General features: G+C 42.1%; 1 protein-coding gene across 5 annotated transcripts in view; it reads right to left on the reverse strand.

Moving 5' to 3' along the window:
* Positions 1–12,472, reverse strand: part of LOC115140382 (inositol 1,4,5-trisphosphate receptor type 1-like) — a 207,660-nt gene that overhangs the window by 74,373 nt on the left and 120,815 nt on the right. For all 5 annotated transcript variants that reach the window (XM_065001818.1, XM_065001816.1, XM_065001812.1 and 2 more), the window contains 7 exons: positions 11,100–11,283; positions 10,603–10,856; positions 6,919–7,119; positions 6,256–6,366; positions 5,708–5,803; positions 3,490–3,633; positions 3,197–3,304 (listed from right to left, as the gene is read on the reverse strand). In XM_065001818.1, coding sequence (XP_064857890.1) covers positions 3,197–3,304; positions 3,490–3,633; positions 5,708–5,803; positions 6,256–6,366; positions 6,919–7,119; positions 10,603–10,856; positions 11,100–11,283 — 1,098 coding nt within the window. The remainder of the gene's footprint in view (positions 1–3,196; positions 3,305–3,489; positions 3,634–5,707; positions 5,804–6,255; positions 6,367–6,918; positions 7,120–10,602; positions 10,857–11,099; positions 11,284–12,472) is intronic.

Here is a 12,472-nt window from a genome sequence, read left to right on the forward strand (position 1 = left end):
TCTTGTTAACAAACTATAGTTTTGGTAAGTTGGTTAGGACATCTACTTTGTGCATGACAAGTCATTTTTCCAACAATTGTTTACAGACAGATTATTTCACTTTATCACAATTCCAGTGGATCAGAAGTTCACATACACTAAATTGACTGTGCCTTTAAAACTTCTTAAGGCTAGGGGGCACCATTTTCACGTCCGGATGAAAGGTGTGCCCAAAGTAAACTGCCTGCTACTCAGGCCCAGAAGCTAGGATATGCATATTATTAGTAGATTTGGATAGAAAACACTCTGAAGTTTCTAAAACTGTTTGAATGATGTATGTAACAGAACTTATTTGGCAGGCGAAACCCCGAGAACAAACTATCCAGGAAACATTTTTTGAGGTCACTCTCTTTTCAATGGTAATCTAGAATTCTATCGCAGTTGCTTGCAGTTCCTATCGCTTCCACTAGATGTCAACAGTATTTAGAAATTGGTTGATGTTTTTCCTTTGAGAAATGAAGAAGTAGCCCTGTTCAGAACGAGGGTCGAGTGAAGTGTACTTTTGTGGTTGGGGCGCGTGACCTGAAAGCTGACTCCACTTTGTTTTCCTCCGGTATTGAACACAGTTTATTCCGTCTTAAATTTGATAGATTATTTACGTTTAAAAATACCTAAAGTTGTATTAGGAAAGTTATTTGAAATGTTTGGATCAAGTTTACAGGTAACTAATTAGATAATGTGTAGTCATGTTGCGCGAGTTGGAACCGGTGTATTTTCTGAATCATACGCGCCAAATAAATCGACATTTTGGATATATAACGACAGAATTTATCGAACAAAAGGACCATTTGTGATGTTTAATGGACATATTGGAGTGCCAACAGAAGAAGATCTTCAAAGGTAAGGCATGCATTATATGTTTTTTCTGACTTTTGTGTTGTGCCTGGCGGGTTGAATTATGATTTTCATGTGCATGTTTGATGGGGTGCTGTCCTCAGATAATAACATGATTTGCTTTCGCCGTAAAGCCTTTTTGAAATCTGACACTGTGGCTGGATTAACAAGGAGTTCATCTTTAAACCCATGTATAACACTTGTATGATTTATGAATTATTATGAGTATTTCTGTTTTTGAATTTGGCGCGCTGCTATTTCACTGGGTGTTGTCAAAACAATCCCGTTAACGAGATTGGTGAGCGAAAGGATCACTAAGAAGTTAAACAGCTTGGAAAATTCCAGAAAATTATGTCATGGCTTTGAAGCTTCTGACAGGCTAATTGATATCATGAGTCAGTTGGAGGTGTACCTGTGGATTATTTCAAGGCCTACCTTCAAACTCAGTGCCTCTTTGCTCGACATCATGGGAAAATCAAAAGAAATCTGCAGACCTCAACAAAAAAATTGTAGACCTCCACAAGTCTGGTTCATCCTTTAGAGCAATTTCCAAACGCCTGAATGTACCACGTTCATCTGTACAAACAACAGCACGCAAGTATAAACACCATGGGACCACGCAGCCGTCATACCGCTCTGTAAGGAGGCGCGTCTCTAGAGATGAATGTACTTTGGTGTGAAAAGTGCAAATAAATTCCAGAACAATCGCAAACGACCTTGTGAAGATGCTGGAGGAAACAGGTACAAAATTATTTTACATCCACAGTAAAATGAGTCCTATCTTAACATAACCTGAAAGACCGCTCAGCAAGGAAGAATCCACTGCTCCAAAACCACCATAAAAAGCCGGACTACGGTTTGCAACTGCACATGGGGACAAAGATCATACTTTTTGGAGAAATGTTATCTGGTCTGATGAAACAAAAATAGAACTGTTTGATCATAATGACCATCGTTATGTTTGGAGGAAAAATGGGGAGGCTTGCAAGCCGAAGAACACCATCCCAACCGTGAAGCACGGGGTGGCAGCCTCATGTTGTGGGTGTGCTTTGCTGCAGGAGAGAATGGTGCACTTCACAAAATAGATGGCATCATGAGGAAAGAAAATTACGTGGATATATTGAAGCAACATCTCAAGACATCAGTAAGGAAGTTAAAGCTTGGTCGCAAATGGGTCTTCCAAATGGACAATGACCCCAAGCATACTTCCAAAGTTGTGGCAATATGGCTTAAGGACAACAAAGTCAAGGTATTGGAGTGGCCATCACAAAGCCCTGACCTCAATCCCATAGAACATTTGTGGGCAGAACTGAAAAAACATGTGTGAGCAAGGAGGCCTACAAACCTGACTCAGTTACACCTGCTCTGTCAGGAGGAATGGGCCAAAATTCACCAAACTTGTTGTGGAAGGCTACCTGAAAACGTTTGACCCAAGTTAAAAAATGTAAAGGCAATGCTACCAAATACTAATTGAGTGTATGGAAACTTCTGACCCACTGGGAATGTGAAGAAAGAAATAAAAGCTAAATCTCTCCCCTATTATTCTGTCTTTTCACATTCTTAAAATAAAGTGTTGATCCTAACTGACCTAAAACAGGGATTTTTACTAGGATTAAATGTTAGGAATTGTGAAAAACTGAGTTTAAATGTATTTGGCTAAGGTGTATGTAAACTTCCGACCCCAAACGGTATATACATACAGTGGGGAGAACAAGTATTTGATACACTGCCGATTTTGCAGGTTTTCCTACTTACAAAGCATGTAGAGTTCTGTAAAAAAATTTAATAGGTACACTTCAACTGTGAGAGACGGAATTCTCCCCACTGTACATACTGTACATACTGTACATACTGTACATACACAAACACACATTTTTGATGCACAAAACAATTTAGTGAACAGGGATCTTGATCCAAGAGGGGATTGAATGTCTCTGCTGTAACCAAAAAGATTGATCTTGACATCTATTCTCTTAGCTAACAAGTTAGCAAACCAAATGCATAGCTTGAGCCCTGAGAAGGATATCATTTATGACACATCTTAGATTTCTTATAGTTATACTTAACTGGGTGTGCGTGGCGTTACAAGCACTCCCTTGAGGCTGGTATTGAAAATCGGAAACAGTAAGGAAAATCATACTGATGTTATTTTGAAATACCCCGGTATACAGTATATTGCCCAGGACTAATGTGCACCCCTTTTGGTCCCCAGGACCAGGATTGGGAAACACTGCCCTACTGCAAAAGGACACATTTGTGTCACTGACAATTAAAGATATCCAGTTAGTAAACTGTGTGAGTGTATGTGTGTGATGTCACTGACCTCTATCTGAGCAGTGTGTTTGGCGTAGAACTCCAGAGCCTCGTCTCCCTCTCCGTTGGTCCCGCCTGGCTTTAGCATCACCTGCAGCTCCTTGTTGTGGCGCGCCAACTACAGGGTTCAAAGGTCAAATAAGGGGTGAAAAATCGCTCGTGAGGAGTATGGCAGGTAAGACAGGAGACTGCATCTGACTCTGCTGAGAGTACTTGTATACCTCAAATGGTTGTATCCAATGGTTGGTTATCCAAAAAAACATGTGTATCTAAATGTGGGGTCAACTAGGCCCTGAAAACTACCTGGTGGGCCAAGATGTAGATGTTGTGGCCTACGTTCCTGGGGGATGCAGCATCATGCTCCTCTTCCTCCTCACTATCGTCCTCCTCTTCGGGATCCTCAAACTCCACCTCTCCCTGCAGGTAGGCCTTCTTGATCACCTCCACCTGAGGATCACACCACCCACAGAACCATTACCTGCTTTATACCTGACCAGAAACACTGACTTTCTCAGGAGGATAGAACTACACTACACAAAAATATCAATGCAAATTGTAAGATTTTACTGTGTTACAGTTCATATAAGGAAATCCGTTAATTTAAATATATTCATTAGGCTCTAATCCATGGATTTCACATGACTGGGAATACAGATATACATCTGTTGGTCACAGATACCTTAAAAAAAAGCATAGGGGCGTGGATCAGAAAACCAGTCAGTATCTGGTATGACCTCCATTTGCCTCATGCAGCATGACATCTCCTTTTGCATAGAGTTGATCAGGCTTTTGATTGTGGCCTGTGGAATGTTGTCCCAATCCACTTCAATGGCTGTTCGAAGTTCAATGGGTGACATGTCTGGTGAGTATGCAGGCCATGGAGGAACTGGGACATTTTCAGCTTCTAGGAATTGTGTACAGATCATTGCAACATGGGGGCGTGCATTATCACGCTGAAACGGATGAATGGCAAAACAATGGGCCCTTGGGATCCAGACACGGTATCTCTGTGCATTGCCATCGATAAAATGCAATTGTGTTCGTTGTCCGTAGCTTTTGCCTGACAATACCATAACTCCACGCCCTTATTGGGCACTCTGTAAACACCGTTGTCATCAGCAAACCGCTTGCCCACACGACACCATACACGCTGTCTACCATCTGCCTGGTACAGTTGAAACTGGGATTCAACTGTGAAGAGCACACATCTCCAACGTCCCAGTGGCCATTGAAGGTGAGCAATTGCCCACTGAAGTGGGTAACGACGCCAAACTGCAGTCAGGTCAAGTCCATGGTGAGGACGACGAGCACACAGATGAGACGGTTTCTGACAGTTTGTTCAGAACTTCCTCGGTTGTGTAAACCCACAGTTTAATCTGCTGTCCGGGTGGCTGGTCTCAGACGATCCCGGAGGTGAAGAAGCCGGATGTCCTGGGCTGGCGGGGTTACACGTGGTCTGAGGTGAAGAAGCCGGATGTCCTGGGCTGGCGGGGTTACACGTGGTCTGAGGTGAAGAAGCCGGATGTCCTGGGCGGGCGGGGTTACACGTGGTCTGCGGTTGTGTAAACCCACAGTTTAATCTGCTGTCCGGGTGGCTGGTCTCAGACGATCCCGGAGGTGAAGAAGCCGGATGTCCTGGGCTGGCGGGGTTACACGTGGTCTGCGGTTGTGAGGACGGTTGGACGACCCGTCAAAATCTCTAAAATGACAGAGGTGGCTTATGGTAACATTAAATTATCTGGCAACAGCTCTGGTGGGCATTTCTGCAGTCAGCATTCCATTTGCACGCTCCCTCAAAACATGAGACATCTGTGGCATTGTGTTTTGTGACAAAACTGCACATTGTAAAGTGACCTTTAATTGTCCCCACCACAAAGTGAACCTGTGTAATGGCCATGCTGTTTAATCTTGATATGCCACACATGTCAGGTGGATGGATAATCTTGGAAAAGGAGAAATGCTTACTAAGAGGGATGTAAACAAATTTGTGTGTTTGGAAAATGTATGGGATTTTCTATTATTATTTTACCCCCCCTTTTCTCTCCAATTTCTATCTTGTCTTATAGCTGCAACTCCCCAATGGGCTCAGGAGGCAAAGGTCAAGTTATGCGTCCCCGCTCGCTTAACCCGGAAGCCAGCTGCACCAATGTGTCTGAGGAAACACAGTTCAACTGACAACCGAATTCAGTTTGCATGCGTCCAGCCCGCCACAAGGAGTCTCTAGAGCGTGATGTAGTAAAGTAAAGCCCCCCTGGCCAGGTCTGTAGTGACACCTCAAGCACTGCGGTGCAGTGCCTTAGACCACTGCTCCACTCGGGAGGCCCTATGTATAGGATTTTATATTGCAGCTCATGAAACATGGAACCAACACTTTACAGGTTGCGTTTATATTTCTGTTCAGTGGGGGGATAAATGATTACTTTTTCAGATGAATGGGGACGTCTGGGAATAAAAGGGGATTTGTGGGGACGAATGGGGACTAGTATGGACACGTAGAGTATTGTAGGGACACGAGGCTCACCAGCTCCTTTGGCCTCATGTTGTACAGGATTCTCTCAGCGTTCTCACTGTCATGGCGACTCTCCATGATAGCCAGCAACAGCTTGGAGGCATTGTTCTGAGAGAAAGGGAGAAATAAGTTTCCATGATATTAAACCATTATGCCCTTGTAATGAGATACGTCTAAAGTTAAAGATCAAATCCTTTGAGATGTTTCTGTTCCTCCTTCCAAATAAAACAGACAGAATCCAAAAAGGCTTAGGGGGGAAATGCACTCTGCAGATATTTGCTTTGGCACCTAAGGTGCTAGTTTAGGAGAGATTAATGAGTTGTCCAGATTTCAAAAGCAGCAGCACACGGTTTTTAAGTTCCACTCGGGGTTTAGTAGTTATTAGAGTACAGGGTAAAGTTGCTTTACTACTAGTACAGTAGGCCTAGTGTGGAGACCCAGGCTGCTTCCAAAATGGCACCCTATTCCCTATATTGTACACTAATCTGGTCAAAAGTACAGCTCTACATAGAGAATAAGATTCCATTTCAGACGCAGACCTAATGAGAAGGAGGCCTCACCTTGAGTTCCAGCACCAGGTCCATCCTCTTCTTCCCCAGTGGGTTGATGTCATTCAGGATCAGAGCGATGATGATGTCAATGCCGTTGGACTCATGGGTGGCTATGCAGTTCTGCAAGGAAACAAGAACTTGGGTCAATTTTCTAAAGGGACTGAGGAGGACAACACTAGATGAAGAACTACGCATGTCAGGCCAAAGGTAGTTTTATTTCACCCCCAAGTTTTCTGAGCAAAAATGATAAAAATACATTGTTTTTTAAAATCTTTGGACATAAAAAAAACTAAGAACACCAGGAAATCAGTTCCAAGTGATTTTATTTGGGGAAATCTGTTCCCAAATATTTCCAAACATAATAGACAAGTGATCATATACAAATGTAAGCAATGTTTGAACTTATGATGTTTAGTCAAATATTATATTTTTTGGGCTTCAATTTACAGTCTACAAATCATTTGTAATTATGTTCCGGCCCCAGAACCATCCGCTCAAGAAAAAGATCGGCCCACGGCTGAATCTAGTTGATGATCCCTGTCTTATGGGATGGACCCACACTATCTGCTTGTAGTTCTAATGAGAACATGACAAAGGCCCATAGCTAATTAGTTCAAATGACAAGGGCAGTTAGCTAGTAGTAGTTCTAAAGGCAAAGACACATCCCAGTACCTGGTTCTCATGGCAGGGTCCCTGGCAGTACTCTGTCAGGCTCTCTACTGTCTGGTTGATGAGAGCCACGTTCTTCTCATTGATGTAGAGTCCTAGTAGCCCCAGGCCTCCCGTGGTGCTGCCACAGATACAGTCCAGGAACTGCAGTGTCTCACACACCAGGTTATAGTTGTTCTTGTTGTTCTGACACCGAAGGAAGTTCTGGAGAAGAACGAGGCAAGTGTGAGGGAATGGAAAGGGCAGGAAACAAGAGAATGCAAAGTCAATATATTTTATACACACTATGTTCTAGTTCACAGGAAAACAATCCCACTTGACATTGTGTATTGAATTTTTCATTTTTATTTATTTAACCTTCATATAACTAGGCAAGTCAGTTAAGAACACATTCTCATTTACAATGACGGCCTACCCCGGCCAAACCCGGACGACGCTGGGCCAATTTTACGCCGCCCTATGGGACTCCAAATCACGGCCAAATCCAAATGTGATGCAGCCTGGATTCGAACCAGGGACTGCAGTGATGCCTCTTGCACTGAGATGCAGTGCCTTAGACCGCTGCGTCACTCAGGAGCCGAAAGGGAAATATTGAAAGGGAAATATGCATTTAAAGTGTGACTCTGAACTGAAAAGGGTTTCAGGTAACATGAAAATGAGGACAGGGTGACCCCGACTCCTTAGAGTCCACAGAGAACATCTGTGCATGAGTCACTGGGTAATCAGGGCCATTGTGTTGAGTTAACTGTTAGATCAGAGATGTGATAGCCAGGCCTTCACTGAATATAACCATCTATCTCATTACTCCTGATGATCCTCCCACCACCTTTGGCCCATGGGAGACGACGCATATCAGTTCAGACAGTGAATACACAGCAGCAGCCCACACAGACTTAGAGGTCGACCGATTATGATTTTTCAACGCTGATACAAATACCGATTATTGGAGGGCCAAAAAAAGACGATACCGATTAAATCGGCTGATTTTGATATATATACCTGTATTTGTATTAATGACAATTACAACAATACTGAATAAACACTTATTTTAACTTAATATAATACATAAATAAAAATCAATTTAGTCTCAAATAAATAATGAAACATGTTCAATTCGGTTTAAATAATGCAAAAACACAGTGTTGGAGAATAAAGTAAAAGTACAATATGTGCCATGTAAAAAAGCAAACGTTTAAGTTTCTTGCTCAGAAAATGAGAAATAATATGAAAGCTGGTGGTTCCTTTTAACATGAGTCTTCAATATTCCCAGTTAAGAAGTTTTAGGATGGAGTAATTATAGGAATTATAGGATGATTTCTCTCTATACCATTTGTATTTCATTTACTTTTGACTATTGGATGTTCTTATAGGCACTATAGTATTACCAGCCTAATCCCGGGAGTTGATAGGCTTGAAGTCATAAACAGCGCTGTGCTTCAAGCATTGCGAAGAGCTGCTGGCAAACGCAGTAAAGTGCTGTTTGAATGAATGCTTACGAGCCTGCTGCTGCCTACCACTGCTCAGTCAGACTGCTCTATCAAATATCAAATCATAGACTTAATTATAATGAACACACAGAAATACGAGCCTTAGATCATTAATATGGTCAAATCCGGAAACTATAATTTCGAAAACAAAATGTTTATTCTTTCAGTGAAATACGGAACCATTCCGTATTTTATCGACGGGTGGCATCCCTAAGTCTAAATATTGCTGTTACATTGCACAACCTTCAATGTTATGTCATAATTATGTAAAATTCTGGTAAATTAATTATGGTCTTTGTTAGGAAGAAATGGTCTTCACACAGTTCGCAACGAGCCAGGCGGCCCAAACGGTTGCATATCCCCTGCTTGCACAGAACGCAAGAGCAGTGACACAATTTCCCTAGTTAATATTGCCTGCTAACATGAATTTATTTTAACTAAATATGCAGGTTTAAAAAATATATACTTGGGTATTGATTTTAAGAAAGGCATTGATGTTTATGGTTAGGTACATTGGTGCAACGACAGTGCTTTTTTCGCAATTGCGCTTGTTAAATCATCACCTGTTTGGCAAAGAAGGCTGCGATTCGATGATAAATTAACAGGCACCGCATTGATTATATGCAGCGCAGGACAAGCTAGTTAACCTAGTAATATCATCAACCATGTGTAGTTAACTTCTCTAGGGTAGGGGGCAGCATTTGGAATTTTGGATGAAAAGCATGCCCAAATTAAACTTCTTTCTACTCAGGCCCAGAAGATAGGATATGCATATAATTAGTAGATTTGGATAGAAAACACTAAAGTTTCCAAAATTGTTTAAATAATGTCTGTGAGTATAACAGAACTGATTTGGCAGGCAAAAACCTGAAAAAAATCCAATCAGGAAGTATGATTATTTTGGTTGGTAGTTTTCTATTCAATGCCATTACAGTATCCATTGACTTAGGACTCAAATTGCAGATCCTATGCCTTCCACTAGATGTCAACAGTCTTTATAAATTGTTTCAGGCTTGTATTCTGAAAAATGAGGGAGTAAGAGCAGTCTGAATGAGTGGACCGTGCCGTGTCACAGAGCTTTTTCATGTGCACGACCAGAGAGATTGCCTTTCTTGTTTACCTTTTATATTGACAACGTTATTGTCCGGTTGAAATATTATTGATTATTTAGGCTAAAAACAACCTGATGATTGAATATAAAAATCGTTTGACATGTTTCTATGAACTTTATGGATACAATTTGGATTTTTTGTCTGCCTGTTGTGACTGCGTTTGAGCCTGTGGATTACGGAGGTTTTCGGATATAAAGAGAGACTTTATCGAACAAAAGGAACATTTATTGAATAAATGAATGTCTTCTGAGTGCAAACATATGAAGATCATCAAAGGTAAGTGATTAATTTTATCTCTATTTCTGACTTGTGTAAATCTTCTACTTGGCTGGTTACTGTTTGTAATGATTTGTCTGCTGGGCTATGTTCTCAAATAATTGTAAGGTATGCTTTCGCCCTAAAGCATTTTTAAAATCATACACCGTGGTTGGATTCACATGAAGTTAATCTTTAAACCTATCTTTTCTGAATTTTTATAATGAGTATTTCTGTATTTGAATTTGGCGCTCTGCAATCTCACTGAATGTTGGCCAAGTGGGCTAGCGTCCCACATACCCTAGAGAGGTTAACTAGTGATTATGTTAAGATTCATTGTTTTTTATAAGATAAGTTTAATGCTAGCTAGCAACTTACCTTCGCTCCTTGCTGCACTCGCGTAACAGGTGGTCCAGCCTGCCATGCAGTCTCCTCGTGGAGTGCAATGTAATCGGCCATAAATCGGCTTCCAAAAATGACGATTACCGATTTGAATGAAAACTTGAAATTGGTCCTAATTAACACAGACCACACACAGGAGCAGGAGACCAGTAGATAACCTGAAGACTGAGCTGTAGTGATTTTCCACAGGGCCAATTACCTGCTCAATGGAGGATACATCCAGCTATTGACTAACCAGGCTACGTAGTAGGAAATTCTAAGCAAACAAAGTAATGATTAACGCAAAACTATCCATAAAAAAAGGTAAGTAAAGTAGGAACCGGCAAGATGCATGCCCTCCTCAGCACGTCCATCTTACGTAAGGTATAAATAAGACTAAAGAGGCAGTGTCTGAGGGCTGGCTTCCCCTGGTGTTGGGCTGGCTGACTGACCTGCAGGTCTCGGTTGTGGTTCTCACAGAGCAGCTGGAGGAAGCGCAGGATAGGCTGCATGATGACGATGATAAAGCTCATCTCTCCATCATCCTGGCCCTTGTCCCCGGTACTGGGTGTGCCATCAGGCGTAGAGAAGTGGTCATCGGGGTCGGCCTCACGGCGGTATGAGTTGAAGGCTTTTTTAGTGGCCGACGAGGCCTCCAGCAGCTGCTCTCTCGCCTCATCTGTCACCAGTACCGCTGAGTCTTTGGCTGCAGAGACACAGGGAGGGGAGGGGAGGTCAACAGAACCAGCCCACAAAGTCTATAAATCATCACAAAACTAGGTACTGGGGTAAAAATAAATACTTCTTCATGGCAGTTATTTGTTTTATTGCTAACGTGTTCAGAGAGAAATTGACCTTAGATAAGTGTCTATGTGTAACTTCCTACTCCAATACAAAACCCATTAACAGCTGATATGAGACAGCCATTTGATTTTGGTTGACCTCTGACCTTTCTTGCGGACGGGCATATCCTTGTCGGGGGAGTCGTCGTCTCTCTTCCTGTTGCCGAGGTCGCTGGTGTTGACCGTCACCGTGGCTTTAATCTCCAGCTGGGCAAGCTTCATCCGGTCATAGAACACACGGAAAAACTTCTCGGACTTCTTGTCCTCCGTCAGACGGCAGATGAAGGAATGCTAGCACAAAAGGAAAACAAAAAAGGTACAGGGAAGTCACGTTAATTAGGAATGTTATTTCACGCCACATGCTTGTGTATTCTTGTGTGTAGCCTACCTTACCAAATTAATTACAACATACATGGTTGAAGTCTCAGTTGGTTACGTGGAGGAAAGTGTTCACAACACCACAGTTGTGGGTTTGATTCCCGAATAGTAGAAATAAATGTGATAACTGTAAGACAGCTTTGGATAAAAGCATCTGCTAAATGACCATTGGTCAAAACACAGAGGTTCAGGTAATTGATCTAATGGATCAAAATAAGACAGGCCTGCTCTGTTGTGTTTACAGTAGCACTAAGTACATATCATCAACACATACACACTCTGCAGCACATACTTCAGAAAAGGGAAATTTAAGTCATGTACATAGGTACTTTAACACTGAATACTTCCATTGAGATGGTAATGGACCTAAAGCCACCTACGTAGTCACCTGGTTTTTTTCTCCACACGCCATTTAAAGTCATGAGAAGACTGGTCGAAAACACATCGTTTTTTACCCATATTCTACTGTGCAAACAGTCAATGACAACACACGGGATTCAAGACTGGAATTCTTTATTTCTCTCTCTCTTTATTGCTGTGTGCCCCATGCATGCAGAAAATCATTAGACCACGACCATAGTCAGCCTCAGCCTGTTATTTGGTCAGTCTACTGGGAGAGGGAGGAGACTCCAAACCAATGGCAGAACAGGCCAGGTCACACTGCTTAGGGTGAAAAACGAGTGGGTGAAGCCTGCCCTACTTACACAGATAGAGAGAGGGGGAGAGGGTGGAGGGAGAGAGGAAGGGAAGGAGTGAGGGAGACAGAAACACAGGGAGAGGAAAAAGGGTGCAAGGAAGAAAATAAGAAAAAAGGTGACACTTTACTTGATACCCAGCGACATGTTACGACAGTCATACATGTCATAATAAGGCATAACAGCTGACATAGCCCATTATAATATGGTCCTAACACTGTCATGACATATTTAGACCTGTTGTGATGAATATTGTGTTACATTATTGCTGGTTATGACACCTCTACAGTGGGGCAAAAAAGTATTTAGTCAGCCACCAATTGTGCCAGTTCTCCCACTTAAAAAGATGAGAGAGTCCTGTAATTGTCATCATAGGTACACTTCAACTATGACAGACAAAATGAGAA

This window comes from Oncorhynchus nerka, linkage group LG2, assembly GCF_034236695.1.
Source record: "Oncorhynchus nerka isolate Pitt River linkage group LG2, Oner_Uvic_2.0, whole genome shotgun sequence".
NCBI classification, from domain to species: Eukaryota; Metazoa; Chordata; class Actinopteri; order Salmoniformes; family Salmonidae; genus Oncorhynchus; species Oncorhynchus nerka.